Source organism: Nematolebias whitei, chromosome 6 (genome assembly GCF_014905685.2).
Source record: "Nematolebias whitei isolate Nwh7 chromosome 6, NemWhi1, whole genome shotgun sequence".
Lineage (NCBI taxonomy): Eukaryota > Metazoa > Chordata > Actinopteri > Cyprinodontiformes > Rivulidae > Nematolebias > Nematolebias whitei.
In genome coordinates this window covers 33805372-33825968 of record NC_056503.1, presented here as the reverse complement: position 1 = coordinate 33825968, position 20597 = coordinate 33805372, and the positions used below count along the sequence as shown (strand labels likewise).

The 20597-nt window shown below is 39.4% G+C and overlaps 1 protein-coding gene across 1 annotated transcript in view; it reads left to right on the top strand.

Moving 5' to 3' along the window:
- The first annotated feature begins 12252 nt into the window (after positions 1-12252).
- The window catches only part of LOC119410897 (probable G-protein coupled receptor 149), a 20494-nt gene continuing 12149 nt past the window's right edge, over positions 12253-20597 (top strand). The window contains exons 1-3 of the mRNA XM_037677821.1: positions 12253-12382; positions 12477-13495; positions 20157-20337. Of these exons, the coding sequence (XP_037533749.1) occupies positions 12253-12382; positions 12477-13495; positions 20157-20337 (1330 nt within the window). The remainder of the gene's footprint in view (positions 12383-12476; positions 13496-20156; positions 20338-20597) is intronic.

The following is a 20597-nucleotide window of genomic DNA, read 5'->3' as shown; positions in this document are numbered from 1 at the left end:
TCTATGGTGAATCCAAAGAGCCAGATTTGTGGACATTCCGCCGGTCCCTGCTTTAGTTTTTGTCCAGAGGTCAAATCCAACATGCCAGTGAGTTCCAGGCGCTCGTAACGCATATGAGTCTGATAGCTTGAAGCACAAATTCATCCATCACATAAGGCGGGCAGCCTGACCAGGGCCAAATTAGTTGCAGCCATCTTCTTTGTTTGTTGATAAACCAGGAACCAGACGATTCAAAAAAGCAGGAAACCTGTAATCATAAATCAAATTATATATGCATCTTTGATCCATGACATGCCCAGCTGCATGCGTCCGCTTGGGCATGAGGGCTCTCCACCCTGTCTCTTGAAAAAAATGTTATCAAATGTGTTGATAAACCAGCTGACCAGATCCATAATAATAATTTATGATTCAAACGATATGTAAAGAGAGGCTCTAATACACAGGACAAAGAGCAAATGCAGGAGGAAGGCACGAGAGGGAAGAAAAGCATCCGTCTTGTTCGAGTGCAAGTGAGAATAAAAAAGAAAAAGAAAGAAATCTCAAGTAGTTATAAATGGACCTCACTTTGGAGAAACTGAGTTTATTTTTTTCCCAAATTGATGTGCTAAAGGTCAGGAACAGAGAGAATTGCAGCCATCTGAAAATCCATCCATCCATCCATCCATTATCTTTACCCGCTTATTCCATTTTGGGTCATGGGGGTCGCCGGTGCCCATGTCCAGCAATCACTGTGCGAGGGGCGGGGTACACCCTGGACGGGTCGCAAGTCCATCACAGGGCCACATAGAGACAAACGAGACAAACAACCATTCACTCTCTCACTCACACCTAGGGACAATTTAGAGTTACCAATCAGCCTAACATGCATGTTTTTGGTCTGTGGGAGGAAACCGGAGTACCCGGAGAAAACCCACGCATGCACGGAGAGAACATGCAAACTCCACCCAGAAAGGCCCCTGGACCGGGGTTTGAACCAAGGACCTGCTCGCTGAGAGGCAGCAGCTCTACCAGTTGTGCCACCGTGCTGCCCCATCTGAAAATAATCGGAAAAAATTCAGAGGTCACTGTGAACCCCATTTTATAAATCTTTTCACCTACATAAATTTCACATTGTAAAGTTTTTACTGCACAAATGTAAAAATATATATATATATTGTGGGAAGTGCCCATGCTGCACCAGAAATTCTACAGATGCTGCTGTAGATGAAAATAATCAGACTTTTGTATAATAACAATGTTTTTGAAGATCGATGGCAATGCAAAAACTTATAAAATAATGGTTAAATGAACCACTATGAAATTTTAAAGTTTAAAGTTGTTTAAAGATGGTACCAAGCTTCTTTGTTATTGACTTTGCCCCTACTAGGTGTTTGCTTGTCAGTCCGTGAGGTTGTTCAGACTAGCCATTAGCTCGTTGGCTCAGTCACAAACTACCGTACCTTTTTTTCTTTAAACTTATGTCTCACAAAGAGCCATCTACAAAAGTTAAGATGATATATATTAAAGATGATCTATGCTCCACCAGAAGTGCCAAAATAGCTTCTTCCTAATGTGTTTGCCTGACAAAAAATGTATTTTTGTTGTTACACCGCCACTAAGAATCAGTTCTGTACACAACACCCTGTCAGAGGTATTGTCTATGCACAAAGTATTTTATTATTGGTCAGAACTTTATGAACATGTCTACATGTGTTTGTAGTTTGCTCTCATTTTGCTTGAGGCTTAGAAAATACAGCCAACTGCTTCAGCAAAATCTAATAAATGTAGTCAAATCCAACTTATAAACTCAGAGTTGTAAACTTGAGCCCTCTTCAGATCCCCACTGACAGAGTCTAGCAATCCTTTTAGAACATCTTTGTATCAATGGGTCAAACCTCATGCTGTTGTCTAATAGCTGTGGATCAACCCTATCACAAAGCTGACTGATTTAAAATTAAAATGTTTTTTTTTTTCAATATTTAAAGTATATTACTCAGACACATGTACAAGTTCAATCTATACATGTTTTCATGTCCATTGTGTTAGTCTGCACCACATTCCTGCATTTCAATTAATCTCACTTCTTCAGAAAAAAAAAAAAACATTTTTATTTCTCACAATTTGCTGTCATTTCACTTGGACAATTTTTATTGTTTTTACACATATGAGAAGTATATAGATGTTGTATTCACAAAATATCCTAAAATAAATTAAGCCGTTGTTTGTCTGAAAAAATGGCTTTAACAGAGAAGCACAGTTTCTACACCATTTGTCAGTGAATATGCATCCGATACCTTTCTCATTTTAGTCTCCCAGAAAATTTGGTTAAGAATTCATAATGGAAGAATGTGTTCTGAATATTAATTTTATTTAAAAATATTGAGAATGTAACATCCAATCTGCTTTGATTCTTAAAAGTATATAAACACTATTTCATCATTCATAGCGTGTGTGTAAGCTGCAGGGAATGGCATGTAAAATATGATGTCAATACATCAAAACTCCTAAAGAGCGCCTCAGCAGAGGGTTTGATCATTAAAAATGCATGACACTAACTGCTCATTTTTCTTCGTTCATTCACTTTCAATTCTCTCTGTTATGCTAATCTAATCTTGCATCTTATCACTGTTTCTGAATCTGTCTGTCGAGCACCGCCTCATTAATACTTGATGTGACTTGGGATAATGATGCACTAAGACGCAGCGAGCATGCTGTGTGTGTATGCGTGTGTATGTGTGAGCGTTTATACACAGGTGTGGGTAGATTCAGGTTTCATGAGAGAAAAGGACAGAGAGAGAGAGAAAGAGAGTGCACACTGGCACTTTTACGATTTCAAATTTCAAGCTGTGCTGATTTGGGATGCACCACCAGAGGCCAGTAAGGAACAAGATAATGGCACAGTGGCTTGTGCAAAGGTGCATGCAAGTATGAGCTTAGAAAACTATGTGCAACACAGAGCATTAAAAATGAACCCGAAGGCTATTTCTGCTAAATAATACAATCATGGATCATAAATGAGCTGCTTTTCCTCCCTCATAAACTAAATGAAGTGCAGCAGAGACATCATGCATTTTTACCTTCCACTATGGTTTCATGATCATCTTCAAACCAGTATCACAGATTGATGATTTATTAGATTCTGCAAGATGGTTGTAGTTCTCAAATCAATATTCTTACCCTATTAGTTTCAATGTAATTTAATTTGACTGTATGAGAACCCATTAAATGTTAACTGAAGTTGACAGAACAATGAAAATAACTTTTTTTTGTTTAACCTCTAAATCTATTCTGGTCAGAACATTCCTCGTTATCCACATTTCAGTCCACAACCCAGCAATGCACAAATCCTAAATATCTCATTGTTCACACAGGAAACTGTTAGTCATTAGGAAAAAATCAAAATCAATATGTTTTAAGATTAAGATGCTTTGGAAATAAATTTATCTCACTGTGAAGAAGCCAGTCTCATTAATGTTCCTTCTCCCTCCCACCCTTTCTTTAAGCCAAATGTTTGTAGTCACACAGGCAGTTTGTAGATAATCACACATGCCTGCATATTTTGTAAAGAGGTGCAGGAAATGTGATACAAGAGATGTCTTAATATCAACAATACATTGAAAAAATTTTGAGTCATTCATTTGTATAAAATTTGCATCCAAAAAGATAGATTTTTTTGTACAAATTTAAAGGGCCCTTGAGCAATCTTACATTTGTATTTATTTATTTATTGTTTTTCAGTTGACTTCATATTTGCTTAGTCACTTTAAAGTCTATTATTTGATCATTGTCAAAAGACTATGTTTTTGTGCCTCTTAGCTCTCAATCATGAGTCAATCAGGCACCTCCTAAACTCAAAGGTGGTGCTGGCAAACCCAATGGTGCAGGCAGGCAGGCGAGGATTCATGAGTAATATTGGATAAAGTCTTTATTTCCAAAATCAAAAGGCTGCAGAGCAGCAAGCGAAACGTCTTAGCACACACAGGGAGCAAACAGGTCATCACGAGCATACAATCACTATGCCAGGACCACAAGGAAGACAAACATGCAGGCTTAAATACATGAAACACAAACTAGACAGAGTGAGGACACCTGTGAAGAATCACAGGTGCCAAAGACAGAGGCTGAGGACCAGGAGGACACAAAATAAACACACCACAAGATGGGGTCGGACACCAGGGGCACAATCCCTACAAAAGGATGAGTTGGGTCGACTCAAAATAGAAAATTTATAGCAAAAACTTAAAATAAGTTGGACTTTTCTAAAACTTGCAACCAGCAGTGTGTCACAAAGACACAAATGGTGCTTTTCAACTGTTTCAGCTCTCATTGATTCTGCACCACACTGCACCAGTTAAGGGTCTGCCCAATGCTGGTACCACCACCAGTCAGTCTGGTTTATGTGATCACCTCGTCTGTGGTTCAAAGCAGACTGTTCCGAAGTGAATATTTTGATATAAGCAGACAGCCGTTGATTGGCCAGCACAGCTACGTCACTGCGGCCTGCCCAGCAAAACTGGGAACTACATATGAACCTCCATTTCCTCTTTGATCGTGCTGATGGATGGCGCCACAAGAAATGAACACATTTACAGAGAGATATTGGAGATGGTGCAGCATGGCTACACCCAGACACCACTACAAGCAGTGCTGGGATAAGCTAAAAAAAATTGATGTTCAGGGCATTAAGGACCACAACGGGCGAAGTGGCTCAAACACAATGATTAGTTATGATACCGCTCACTTCGTATTGACGATCCCGCCCACAGAGCAGGAAACAAGTCACAGTGGAAAATCTTCTATACCTGAGAAGAACCGATAAGACGAGAGCCGACTGAAGTCGCACTCATCAATGGCAAAGTGGCAAAATTGTTCCCACAGCTTGTTGTCCCCCATCATGGAGCAAAAAGCAGGAATTGGATAGACTTTCCATTCATCTGTCCATACATACATGTTGTGATCATGATAACTTAAGAAGTGAGGCACTGACTTCCATTTTGGTGTGTGGCTGCATCTAGATGTAACAAAGGTTCCTTTCAACAATTGGGTTGCCGTGTCAAAAATCCAAGCTGGCTGCCACCATATGGGTATATATGCAAATTATGTGAGTTGGATAATTAAAAAAAGTGATGCACTGACTTCAATTCTGGTGTGTGGTGAGAAAAACACTCATCTCGTAAACAACACACATTCACTATTCTACTCCATCAGCAACGAAAAACAGCGGTGTACCACTTGTTAGCTTTAGCAATTAGCAAAATGAGCTAATCTCATAGATGGAACCTGTTAACCAGCAATTGTGTTACTAATTTACAAAACTACATTTCTTTTTCATTTATATTGTTGAATTGATAATAAAAAATACCAAAGACAATAATAACAATTTGACAAACATAAAATGGTATTTTTGCTATAGCAAGATGACTCCACTCAGCTATCAGCCCAAAATCTTGGCCTACAGTCACTGAGGGATAAAACTTCTCACAGGTCCTGTGTCAGGCCGTAGGTTTGTGCTGGATTTTTTTTCTTCTTCTTAAAAAAGACATAAATATCAGGTGAATGACTTTCAGAGACTGTTCATTTGCTGTAGATTTTTTTTAAACACTTCCCCTTCTTTTGTGCTCTACTTGTCCTCACTTATTAATTACAAATTACACAATATGCTTAAGTAGAATGACTGGCCAATAAAATTAGCAAAAAATATATGCATAAAAATAATAAATCAAATTTCTTAGAAAATACATTGAATGAACATCAGAAATCACATAAAACTGATGATCAAGTTTATTTTACAAGGTTTCATAAAACTCTGGACACTTAAAAAGCAAAAAAAAAAAAGATGGATGGATGGTTTAGAACTTTTACACAGATAAATTAATAATATTTATCATTTCTATATCTTTAGCAATTCATGTGTTAGTTTTTTTCATGCTCGTGGATGACCCAACAAAATATCCCCTGGAGTGATATAGATTAATTTCCATAAACTGTTCTTGTGGTGGGCAGCATGGTGGCACAACTGTGAGAGCTGCTGCCTCTCAGTGACACAGTTGCCGGTTCAAATCCCGTTCCGGGGGCCTTTCAGGGTGGAGTTTGCATATTCTCCGTGTCCATGCATTGGTTTTCTCCTGGTACTGTTGTTTCCTCCCACAGACCAAAAACATGCATGTTAGGCTGATTGGTAACTCTAAATTGTCCCTAGGTGAGAGTAAACGGTTGATTGTCTCTTTGTTTAGTTCAGCATTTAAAATACACGTGTATTTTTCTTAAAAACACTACGCTGCATGTATGCTAAACATATCTAGCCTTTATTTGTATGTGATAAATCATTTTCAAGCGAAGTGTCCCCTCCTTTTTATCTCTCCCTCAACACCTCTGATGTGAAATCTACATTGTTTCTCCTCCCTGAATAGTTGGACGTGCCTTGTCAGAGTGTGAGCTGTTGATCCGAGATGGCCACGCTCAGCCTAGCAACAGCTTCACAAGCTCCCGGTGAAAGTTTTCCACTTTGACTCAAACTTTTTGGGGTTTTTTGTATCTACAATGCACATCCACGGTATGGTAGATTTGTACTCGGGTATAAATAATCTGAACCGACCAGGCCCAAACCCGCTGCCATCATCTCCGAACCTCACCCAATCCGATGAATTAACAGTAACAGGTCTGAACCCGAAAAAAACCCACCTTGTCATTTTTAATTAAGCTTTGACTGCTTATACCACCGACTATTATTAATGGTCGGTGGACGCGCACGACTGAGGAAAGGGAGCAGAAGATCAGAGCGGAGTCAAAGTGCATTAAATGCTTCCCCTTGCTTCTGCCTGCATTGGACCCCAGCTCTGACGTGTCAGATATTTTGTGATCTCACCTGTTTGGGTCATCGGCCGCATGCATCTGCTGAATGCAGCAGCTGAATGAGCGTCCATTTGGGCTGATGGATCGCTGGCAGTAGTCCATCTGAAACTTAACTGTACTTTTTACCTTTTTCAACCATCCGGTCAGCGCGCAATGAAATGGCTGCGTACTGCAGATGTATTATGGCAAGCCATGTTTGCATATATTGGATTGTCGGCCACGCGCGTCCATGACGCAATTAAAAGCCCAACACCGACCCGGCCCACACATTAAGCACATTATTATGGCCCGGCCTGGTCCGAATCTGGGTCGGGCGGGGCCGGGCTCTGGGTTCAGGTTAGAAATGACAGCTCTATGGTATGGGTGTGACCGCGACACACTTGTAGAGTTTTCTGCACTGAACCTTAATTTTGGCATTGTGGTTTAGTCCTTCCAGCCTCAGGCTCAAGCCTGTCATGGCGGCTATCTACATGATCCTCCTTCTGCCTGCATGGACCGAACTCTACGGACCCGTTCAGTTCCACGGGGAAACATTGGATGTGCTCTGTTTGCTGGACGTGGTTCTGGAGGTCAGTCTAGGGCAGCTGCTGCGGTCCTTGCTATCATCATGCTGCTGATGGGACCTGCTAACAAGATCACACTGCTAACCAAACTACACCGCTAACAATACCATGCTGCTAACTGGACCATGTTGCTAAGATAACCTCACTGCCATCAGAACCATTCGGCCAATAGGACCATGCTGCTGTATATTTATTTATTTTATTTTTTTACTTTTGGCACCTTGTTTCTGTATATTTGTTGCATGCTTTGGTATAGCCAAGTCGAACTATGAGAATTGTGCTGCTGTTGTTCTGTGTACTGTTTTGCACTCTTAGTGACTAGAGTATGTCTTTGATCTTTTAGCATACCGTTGGGCATTTGTTTAGCATACATCTTAGTTTATATCTTAGATCTTTATATACTGTTTCTTTGTACACTTTATATTTTTTATATTGTTTGATGTAACTGGGACCCTGTGTACACAATTTTGTTCCACCTCATGTACCACATGAGATGCGAATGACAGTAAAGAACCTTGACTTGACATATTTTCCAACATACTGTATATAGTTTTATTACTTTTACTCGGTTCCACCCTAGTGCACGTCTGTGAATATCTGCACTCTCACCTTTGTGCACACATGAACAAACTCTGCATGCAGCACACGTAGGCACACACACACACACACACACACACACACGTTCACACAAAGTAGGTCACCTTGATGTATGTCAGCCTCTGCATCTATGTTTGCATGCGCTTATTTTCACCCTTGTGGGTTTTTGTTTTCGTCCCCTCACGTTCCTCTCTGTGTCCTCATGGCCTTGGATGGTGTTGAGTCATTAGACCAGCTGCAAGTCACTTAGCTTAATTCAAAATGTAATTTTAAAACCTGAGATCAAGTGCACTCACATCATTGCATGCTATAAGGCTGAAACAGATGCACGTCTACAGATAATGGCACTACACATGGACTGTAAATACATTTGTCTGGCTTTAGACAGCTCAAATGCATCCAGAAACCTCTTGATAAACAAATCATGCTGAGAGTGACTTTGGACCTCATGACGGTAAATGAACACCCATGAACCAGTCGAGCAAACGGAGGAGTCCTTCAGCCTGAAAATCCTTGAACACCACAGGGAGAGCTGAGACAAGGATTTACGTGCACTATAGAGACACTCTCTGAAGCCCTCCCAGGCAGACTTTTAATGGTTTTATGTGGTTGGCCGTATCTTCGAGCATCATCCCTATTTAACCTACAGCTAACACAAACATCAGACTGATTAATTACTGCTTAATAATTCATTAGGTGCTACGACTCTGTGACAAACAAGATTATGATGTACTTCTGTAGGACAACTCCTATTTGGCTGGGTGAGACAAGGTTAATGTCTTTGACTGTACACTCTTCATTACCCTTAGTTTTATGGCTTTAAAATTAACTGCATAGATAAATATATGCTGTGTGCTGACCTGCATCACGTGATCAAGAGATGATGAGCTCATAAATAATTCATGTTTGCCTTCAAATTTTAGTCTCTTCCTTATTCCACCTAACTCATAAACAATCCCAAAACAAATTAACTAAAGTGATATTAAAATATGCTAAATAGTGCATTTTCAGATATTTCATAGTGGTTCATGTCAGGGCTTTGAATGTTATCAGCTCATTAAATGGCCGTTATTAATTGATATCATCCCCATAGGTTGTGTTCAGAATCTCTCCCTCCTAGTAGGTTTAAAAGTAACATTCTTATTGCTGATAAAATGCAACTTTGCAGCTGTCGCTGATAATGTGCAGCTTTGTGCACATCTAAAACCGGAAGTTTTTTTTGTTAGCTTAATTTAACCCTTTTCCTAAACCTGACCATACACCTGACCCAAAGCATCGACCTTTTCAAATAGGAAGTTGGTCCCACCAGTTCTTCCTCCGATTTAATCCTCAAATGGTGTCCCCATTGAGTTTGTTGATTCCTATAAATATTTGGGTATCTTGGTCGACTCACATCTTTCTTTTAAGCTCCATGTGGAAAACTTGGTAAAGAAACTGAAAGTTAAACTGGGTTTCTTTTTCAGAAACAGATCCTGTCTAACTCTCAATGCTAGAAAACGCCTTGTATCTGTGACTTTCCTTCCCTCCATTGATTATGGTGACATTATTTACATGAACGCTCCTACAAGAACCCTGCAGATGTTGGATGCTGTCTATCATGGTGCACTAAGATTCATAACTGGCTGTGATTATCGTACCCACCACTGCACACTGTATTCACTGGTTAACTGGTCATCATTAACTTCACGCAGACTCTCTCACTGGTACATTTTCATCTTTAAATCACTTCTTGGTCTGTTGCCTTCATACATCTCCTCCTACATGTCTCTGCGTGAGTGCAGCTACGGAGTGCGCTCTCAGGACATTATTACCTGCAGTGTTCCCTCAATGAGGACTGAACTAGGCAAAAGGGCTTTCCTATTATCAGCTATAAGAATGTACCTTTAAACCTACTAGGAGGTACAGGAGGGACAGTCTGAATGTAACCTATGGGGATGATAACAACTAATAATGGCTATTTAATGGCTGAAAACATTTGAAATGGGTGCTCATGTGAACACTGTTTTATAAGCCTTGGGACAGTTGTCAGTTTTGTTGTACTTAGATAAGTATTTTGGAAAAAGGGGCACCAGGTTACACCAGAAGAAATATTACTTGTAGGCACTCTTACAACGGACCAGATTCCTGTGAAAATAACTGTAACACAAAAGTGACGGCAATGCAAAGGCTCATAAAATAGTGTTCACATGAATTTTTTTTTTTTTTTTTTTTTGTGATTGATGTGGTTTGAAGACCACATCATTTTTGTTCTTGACCCTGTAACCCTTGTTCATATGGTCACAATGCATGAATGGTACAGTTCTTATTTGTTATCAGGTCTCTCTTGTAAATGAGTCTCTGATGCTCAATGGGATTAACATGTAAAAATAAAGGTTGAATGAATGTGCATGAGCCAACCAAGGCCATGAATCAGTAATGGAAGTCCAGCTCGGAAGTCCATTTCCATGTTAAAAACACAAAATGGTGTTTATTTCTTTGTCATTGCACAGAAACATTTGACAAATTGTAGCAATTACTGAAGACGTTGACCAGTCAACGATGTGTGGTTACAAGATGGTAAGTATTGTTTTTTTTTTGTTTTTTTTTTGTGCATTCTGATGCTGATGCTTTTGGAATAATCTTTGCCTAGATCATATGTGTCAAACTCAAGGCCCAGGGGCCAAATGTGGCCCTCGTAGACATCTTATCTGGCCCCCAAGATGATATGTGAAAAATAAATTACTTCTATCTCTTGAATTTTTTTCAGAAAACTTTGATTATGATGTCAAAACCACAACAGAGAACATGAAATGAGACCAATCAAACTCTTGTTGAGGAACCAGTGACCAAGAAAAGATGCTGGGTATCTGATTTGAGTTAATGTAGTTTCTGAAATTGGCCCCTGGTTTGAAAAAGGTTTTAATTTGGCCCTCTTTTGTAAGTGAGTTTAACACCCTTGGCCTATAGATAGTCTGAAGTTTTGGAGCTTTTTATCCTTTATTTGTTGGTTTTAGGTATCTTTGAATCAATTTTTAAAAAATGTGGCATCTTGTTCTTGCATTTTTAAGAGGAGAAAAAACACCTAGGTTAAGAGATATCATCCTACAATGCAAAGCCCATCTAGAAAAAGGGAAGTTCAGAACATCAGAATTTACATCATGAGAAAAAATTAACATTATGTTTCAGTACAATAAGGCTCCCTCGCTAATGAATAGTTAATAGATGCGTCAATCATTAATAACTGCTTATTATGTATTAATTAAGGGTGACAGACAAAACTGACCAGTGTTTTTGCCAAATAGTGAGCCAATTTTGTTCATAATTTTATCTAGAGTTGTTATATTAAACATTCAAACTAAGTTACTACCTTGTAAGCACAATAAGCATTTGTAAACCTATTTCTTTAACATATAATATTGTATTTTATCACTGCATTATAACTATCTACAACTAATATTATATCCTAAAAAAACAGGTTTACAAATGCTTACAAGGTAGTAACTTAGTCTGAAATGTTTAATATAACAATTCTAGATTAAATATATAGGTGAACAAATTTGGCTCACTATTTGGCAAGAAACTGGTCAATTTTGTCTCTCTGTCACCCGTAAGTAATGCATAATAAACAATTATTAATGATTTATCATGTGTCTATAGAGGAATGAATAATGTATCTATAAGCTATTTGTTGGACATCTATAAGGGGAGTCATTGTAAAGTGGTGCATGTGTTTCTATGTTCTGTTTACTCGTGAATATTGTAAATTTCATTTACTCCTGGTTAAGGTCAAAAGTTTTAGTGTCCTGATAAGAAAGAAACAAGCAGGAGTGCAAATATTTACTGTTCTGAGTATAGAGCCTAACGGGACTCCTGTCTCTAACTCGAGCAGTTCTGGTTGGCCCATGCAGGTAAGAAACTGCTTGATTCTTTTCCTCTCAACTGGTCAATCGAAGAGTTATCTGCAACAGGTAAAATACTAACTGTTCATAATGTTCCTACAGAGCTCCACTCCAAAAGATCTGAGTTCCATTTTAACCATAAAATGTTATTGCTCTTCTGAAGCAAAAGTCGTTTTTACAGAACAGACAACTTTTTTTTATAAAATTTTATTATTATTATTTTTGCTAACACGGGTGACAAAATGCCACTCACGCAGGAGGAAGTTCCAGTGGGAGGTGTGTTAGAAGGCTCTAAAACAGCCTGATGAATTGGTCCACATCCACACGCACGAGATGCGTTTGGCTCAGCCCCTGAGTGGCTGAGCCGTGGAAGGGGAACGGTGATGACGACAGCGCGTAAATCGGCTGCTGGAAACCAGAGATGCTCTGGTTTGAACGGTGAACACAAGTGCCTGCCAGCCAACACGGTCCCAGCCAGCTCCACGTCAGCCAGAGGACAGGGAAGCTTCGTGCGTGCTCAGATGGATCAGACAGGGGCGCGCTTTTTCTCTCCCCTATCTCTGCAACTCTGATTTCTTGTTTTATTCTGGCGCGTGTTTACACGCAGCGTATGGAGCAACTTTACAAGCAACTGAGCCTGGTTTGGATCGATCACAAGTGTCCAAACTGAAGATGTCCACTGCGCCCAACCAGAGCTATCCGTCCCCAGGCAGCGCGGACACGGCGGACCCCTCCGGGATGGAGAGGCACACGCGCCTCCTGCTCTTCGCCTTGTGCGTAACCATCGCCGCCGCGACCTCAGTCGGAGGAGTGTATTCACTGCTCTCTCTCCTCCGGATGAGGAGGAAGACCTCCCTGTGTGTCATCGTGGCTTCCATGTCTGTGGACGACCTGCTCAGTGTGGTGCCCCTCTCCTTGTTCATGCTCCTCCAGTGGGAGACCCCCGCAGGTGAGGGGTCGCGCCTCCTGTGCACTTTGTCGGGACTTCTGTACGTGTTCCAGGGGCTCTCCAGCAACATGAAGGCTTGCCTCATCGCAGCCTACACTTTCTATGTCACCAAGAGGTTCGGGGTGCTCCAGTCCGCACGCCGGCCCCTCGGGGTTCTGTGGGCTGTCGCGGGCGTGTGGGCGGTGAGCCTGGCGGTCAGCGCGCTGCCTCTGTGCGGATGGGGAAGCTTCACGCGCGCATCTCTCGGGTGTTTCCCGGAGAGCGACAGCTTCTACGTGCTGCTGCTCTTCTCCCTGTACTCCCTGTGCTTCTGCGGGTCCCTCTTCTTCTTCACCCCGCTCACCTACCAGTTGCTGTGCTCCAGAGAGCCCCAGAGGAGCCTGCTGTACCCGAGCTGCCTGGACGTGTCCCGGGGACTGAGTGGCTCCGCGCCCCTCTGCGACCTCCAGTCCTTCTCCCGGGACAGCCTGCACAAAAGTTTGGGCGCGTACAACGAGCTGAGCCCGAGTTCGAGCGGGACGGAGATGAGGGAGAAGGAGGACAGCTGTGTGTCCCCGGTGTCCCGGGGTGGACAGAGGACAGCTGCGGCTGTTGGAGACACGCCGGTGGTGTTCGCGCAGAAGCGCTTCTCCATGATTCTGGCTGTGGTCCGAGTGGTTTTATGGATGCCAATGATGGTAAGGAGCCAGAATATCAGAAAATAAATAAATAAAACTACACACTTTTTTTTTTTTTTAAATCCATTCAAACGAATATTTAACTTGACTTGCTTTAACTGTTTATTCTTTTAGGTTTGGAGCAGAACTGTTTGGCTCCTTTTATTTATTTATTTATTTTTTTTTGCCCAGAATGGCTATGAAGGGGAGGAGGATGTGCCATCTGTGCACGTCTACCAAACAGCTTAACAGTAAAAAATAAATAAATAAAAATAAATAAATAAATAAATTGTCTCTTTGCACCAGTTTGAATTCAAATAAACCAACAGTTCTTTCACTTTCCAAATTTAATGTCCTTCTATGGAACAATCCCATGAGTTTTATTAAATTAAATCTATCGTCTTAAATTAAAAAGAAAAGCAAACTCACTGTTTGGTCAAACCTTAAAAATGTGCTTAGAGTATATTCTGTTGTGAATAATTCTCACCACACCAAATTTTACTTCAATGTATGTAAAACCCACTGAGGCATTGCCAGTTTTGAAAAGGTTAAGAATTATTCATTCATTCAACCTTTATTTGGGTTCATCTTGGAGCCTCGGAGACTCATTTACAAGAGAGACCTGGTGATTAGCTATGGAGGCCATTTTTAATTCGGTTGACTCCAAAAAGGTAATCATTCGTACATGTGAAGCAAATTATTACTTTCTGAGAGTTTCAGTGAAATCCATCAATTGGTTCATGAGATATTTTGCCAACAGACAAACTGAGGTTGTCTCAATTATAATTGTTAAAGTTTAATACAAATCCATCACTCACAGCATGTGTTCAGGACGGTGCTCATCTTTGACCACATTAATTTTTAGTGTGTTCTATTAAATTGACTGAGTTGTGGCCATTTTTGTGTAAACTAAGCTTCATCCAACTGTGGCGGCCATCTTGGATTGGTTTGCGTTCAAAAGTTCATCAGTTGTGGATGTACATCCAGTTTCGTTTAAACACCCACTGGTTCATGAAATATTTTGCTAACAGTAGACAGCGGAACGCACACAAACTTACAGGCAAATAAATTAATTGCCCTCCTTTCAGGCTGCAGACAATAACAAATGAAGAAGCAAATAAATAAATAAAAACATGAATAAAATCATACAACTCAATTTTCAGATCCAAAACCCATTAGGAAGGCCCCTTTTGTTCCTTGACACAGTTTTGCGAAACACAACCATATTACATCTGAAAGTGTGAAATTTTTATTTCTTCTTAACTTGCTAAGCAGCGGCACATGAAAACACGAGCTTTTAATAATGTAGCACTAATGTTTTGTCAAATTAGAATCCCCAAAAACACTTCAGAACCAGTTTGCAGGTTTTAATGAACACCTCTGGGCTGCATTCATTAGGCTGCATTGTGGGGTAACTAGCGTTTGCGCTGCACAGACAGTGCCACTTGATTATTATTATTATTATTACTGAGAAAATAAAGTAATAAACTCGAGGTGATAATCTAAACACCATAATGAGCCAATATGGAATTTATCAAACGTCAGACATGGTAAAAAACAAAAAAAAAGTTCTAATGTAGCTGATCAGAAATGCCGTAAATACACATTTTTCATGAAAGTGAATTATCTTAGTCGTCATTGAGATAAAAATAAATAAATAATGGGAAATTTTGGTTTGTCTGTAAAGTTTTAAGGCTGTCATGACGTCCTACAACCAGTTCTGAAAAAATTGTGACGTGTAAATTTAACAAAAAGCCAAGGATTTGCACATGTCAGAACCTCATATTGTACTTCCTATGGAACACAGAAAACCTATCAGATGTTTAGACCTGGACACTGTGCGACTGTTAGGAAAATAAATAAGGTGATTTTTGAATTTGATGGCAGCAACACTTAAGCGTTCAGCCAGGGGCAGCATAAAGGTGTAAAAGCAAGTGGTGTAAAAAGAGCATTTTAGAGAGGCTGAATCTCTCAGAAGTAAAAATGGAGAGAATCTGTAAAGTTAATAGAACAGTTTTAAATTATGTTCCTTAAAAGGGGGGAACGCAGTGGTGACGTGGTTAGAGCTGTTGCCTCACAGCAAGAAGTGCTCCGGTTTGCCTCCTGGCCTTTCCGTATAGAGGTTGCATGATCCCCCCATTTTACATGGAGTACTCTGGTTTCCTCCCACATATTAAAAAAATGCATGTTAGATTAATTAATTACAATAAATTGTGTGTGAATGGTTGTTTGTCTTATTTGTCTCTACTGTGACGGACTAGCATCCTGTCCAGGTTGTCCCCCGCCTCTCTAACAGTGACTGATGATAGACATCCAATCCCCACGACCAAGAGAGAAGAAGAAGTGGGTAAAAAAAAAATAATAATAAGGATGGACGCTCTTTAAAGGGAAATTCCACAGACTTTGATTATCCCATAAGCTACAGCTTGTAATATCAAAAAGTTTTCAAAAATCTGGAGAAATCTTTGTCGACAAAGGAGAAGGCTGAAAGTCAGTAATGTGGTCGTACGATCTTCAGGCCTCCGCTGCATGAAAACAGCTCTGATTCTCTTTGGATCATCACAGCATGGGCTCAGGAACACCACTGCACATCATTGTATGAACAAGTCTCTCTAAAGCTCTATCATGCAGAGAAGAAGCCATGTGTGAACACCATCCAGAAATTCTGCCATCTTCTTTTGGTTAAAAGCTCATTTAAAACAGACAGAGACGAAGTGGAACACTGTTCTGTGGTCAAACAAATTCAGTTTTAAATTCATGTTGGAAACCACGGACTCCACATTCTCCATCCTAAAGAGGAGAGGGACCATCTGCTCTGTTATCAGCGCACAGTTCAAAAGCCTGCCTCTCTGATGGTATGGGGATGAGTTAGTGCCTCTGGAGTGGACAGCTCAAACATCTGAAAAAGCACGATCAGTGCAGAACACTATCTGTGACACGTGCTGGCAAAATGAGTCACAATGAGGAATTTTTCCATATTCATTTATCATCTTTTTCAATATCTCCATCTCAAAGCTTCAAAATGTGATACAGCGTATCACCTGGCAAAAAGATAGTTTAATTTATGAGAGTGCATGATTGAAAACTCAGTTTTTATTGGTCTGGAGTGATGTTATCAGGCATTCCAGGTCTATATTTAAAAAAGGGAATTCTCGAGCTTCACAGTGACATGAAACAAAGCTACAGTATGTCGCAGAGTCACTGCAGCTGGCTGGGAAAATGGTCAGTTTCAACAGAAAGTCTAAGGTTTACAAGACAACAAATTCTTTCTGAAGACATACCTGTTAGAAAACTTTGATTTAAATGTAGATTAGGACAATTATAATCTATTTTTATCACCAGGACTACTAGATTGTGTCCTTATGGGTTATTTTTTTTATGCAAATCTGAATAATGGCAAAAATAAATCATTTTCTTGGTTATTTGCACTGCAGCTTGTGATTATTCCAACTCATTTTGCCAGCACCAGTCACACATACTGATTTTTCAGCATCATATACTCCCATCCAGATAATGTCTTTTTCAGGGAAGGCATATTTCAGCCAGAACGTGCTAAATCTCAAACTGCACCTATTACAACAGCATGGCTTTGTAGTAGGAGAGCTCAGGAGCTGGACTGGCCTGCCTGCATCCAGACAGCTCACAAATTCAAAATATTGGATGCATCATGATGAGACAAAAAAAATGCAGCAAAGAAGACCTGGGACTGTTGAACAGCTAGAACAGGGCTATTCAACAAAAGGGCCAGTCAATATGTAAATAAACCAAGTATTACAATGATCTGTTACCGTTTAAATTTGTTTTATTGCATTGAATCATAAATCCAATAAACAAAACCCTTTTTTCATGAACTCATTGGTGTGCCAAACTGAAGTCACCCGCAGGCTGGAAGTGGCCTTCATGTCACCAGTCGAATAGCTCTGAGCCAGAATATATCAAACAAAAATGGGACGACATTCAACTTGAGCAGCTGGTCACCTCAGGTCCTTGACATTTACAGAGGGGGAGGATGCTTCACAGTGAAAATTTTTGCCCCGGCCCAAATTTTTTTTTTTTTACAAGAATACCACGTACAGCACTTTATACACCCATCAACAATCATACAGTGATACAGAAATCTATAGCAAAGGCTTGGGCAAGCAAAGACTTTGTATAATATTTGACCTTAATATGTGAACATAACCTTGAAGTGGTGGTGATGGAAAGGGTTGCTCAGCACTTCATGAGGATGCATTAATCTTTTGGACATTATCCTGAGCGAATCAGAAGTTCTGGGTTGGATGAGAAAGTTTACTGACATGAGTATGAAAGGATGGAGACTATACTATAATAAGTCCCAATTATGAAAATGTGTTAGCAAATGTGCTATTAAAGATGACACCTAATCCCTAATTGCTCCCCAGGTGCTTAAATAGCTGCCCACATCTCACGTGATGATTAAAAGCAGAGCAATAATTTTATCATTGTATGAGAACATACAACGATGACAACAGCATTTTACTTTACTTTAAATTTCAAGATCATCTTGCTTGTTTAAAATGATACAGTTTTTTTTTGTTTAAACATATAGTTTAGTATGTTCCATTGTGAATATGCATGCTGTTCTTGTTTACATTTTAGACAACGTACCAACTTTTTTTGGAACTGGGGTTGCATTCATTTTAAGATAAGCTTTCAAATAGCCAAATAATAATAATAAACAGAGAATATTTCAATAATATTTTCTGGAACAGTAAAGTGATGCATCTAAATGCATCTGTTCTGGTCTTAATTTGGCTAAGATTAAGACAATCTGTGATGCCTGGCCAAAAAAAAAGAAGAAGCCCTTGCCTGGATTTAACTAAGCAAATAGTTTTTCAAAGTAAAAGCAGCACACTAATTAATGTTTTCAAGCTGCCAAAAAGTTATTTAGGATGAAGTAAACAGCTTCTGACTCATTCAAGAGCGATGTCAGAGAGCTCTCTGCAGAGGATGAAAAGGGTCGAATTGTAAGTCTGCATAAAGCAAACAAAACAGCTGAAAAGCTCGATTAAAATACTTAAGGTTTAAAAAAATAATAATAATTGAAAAAAAAAAATATATATATACATATGTATATATATATATATATATATATATATATATATATATATATATATATATATATATATTAGTTAAATAAAATGAACATCTAAACGCTAACACTCTAGAAGTCATGCTGAGCAGGAAAAAGCCTTTTTATCAAAGCAATGAGAGCACAACTCAAAGTTTTGGGACTAAATAGATGTGTAGCCTTTAGAAAACATCTGTGAAGCTTGTTTAAAAGAAATGTATTAAATAATATGGACTCTGAAACAGTGGAAGAAGGTCAAACAGTGTGACAAGTCTTTACCTTCATCAGAGAGATAACCAGACAAGCAGCAAAAGTCCTGCACCATACTTGCTATGGGCCAGTCAGGCTATCTTGCGGTGGTAGTATCATGATTTGGGGTTGTGTCAGTTGATCTGGGTATGGTTCAGTGATGCTATATGTCCAAAAACAGACTAATTACCATTTTTTTTAAACTAAAGTATACATTGTGATATCAGCAGGATTCTTTGGGCTCACATTGTTAAAGAGTATTTCAGTGATTGCGCAATTTTTATTCCATGCAGCTGCAGGCAAAAGGGTGATAATGATTTCTCCCATTTCTGTGTATGTGTTTGTCTGTACTGTTAACAAAATATATCATGAATTACTGACTGATTGTAATGAAAATAATAATTGAGTCAATACGTATAACTGACTATCTTTTGAAGTTAACCCCGTCCAAGATGGCCGCTACAACAAAGTAGTTTTATTAAACACAAAACTTGTTATAACTTGGTTACTTTTACAAATATGGAGCTAAAATTCAGTGTCTAAGACAGATTTAAGGTTTAAATATTAATATAAAATATGGTTTTAAATTTTTGATATTAACTAATGGCAATCCGTCTGATTGTTAACAAAATAGCTCATGAATCCCAGAGAGATTTAATGAAACTTTCAGAATGTTATCAATGGGCTGAGATCAACAAAACATTAACTTTTTGGATTATCCCAAATCAAGATGGCCACCACAGCCAACAGAAACACAAACATAACTGTAAGCCTGGCAACTTTAGAGATGTCATGAAGGTATTTTCAAAGTTTGGATAAAATGTCTTCAGTTCTGTCATTTCTCATTATAAGTTAATTTTAGGTAAAACTCAGACATGACAACTGGTGGGCGACATTTATTTTTTATTTTTTAATTAATATTGGACCTTGTTTCATTACAAACTGGTCGCCACAGAGTGCAGACTTTCAGAATTGTTAGGATGTGAATATGAATATAAAGTCATGCATCAGCTTAACTTTCCTCAATTCAATACAAGAGCCTGAATAAAAATTGTTTCAGCTCCAGTTGGGGAAAAAAAAAAAAAAATCTTGTATAAAGTTATCAAAACATTGCCACGGGGAATGCCAGACATAATCATAAAATATCAGAGTGTGAGACTTCTTTTTTTTTTTTTTCAGTTTTCAAATCCAAAACAAAAGGAAATGAAAAGTGAAGAAGCCCATTCTCTGTGAAGGTTCAGATCTTTTTCTCGTCTATGTGTTTCTTGCTTCGTGCCCTCATGCATTTTGAATAGCCGACTCCCGAGTGAATTAATTTCATCTTCTCCTGTTCACTCACAGACTTTGGTACTCATAAGGCATGCGGTGAACGTACGCAGCTCCTCCCTGGAGACGCTGAGCTTCTTCCTCACTCTGCTTGCACCTGCGGTCACTCCCCTCTTTGTGCTGTCGGAGCGCTGGATCCACATGCCATGTGGCTGCTTCATTAACTGCAAACGGAATCTAACTCAGGAACCCCCAGGTACACACATCAGGTCATTTACCAAGGAGCCAACAAACTTTACAGAACACAACTTTAGTGAGATGAAGGCTATGTGATAATGTTTTTGCTATAAATTACATTAGTGCCTCAGCTATCGCGGGGGTTACATTCCAGACACTCCCACGATAGATGAAAATCTGCAAAGTATAAATTCTATATTTAGATATAGATTAGATAGATAGATAGATAGATAGATAGATAGATAGATAGATAGATAGATAGATAGATAGATAGATGGG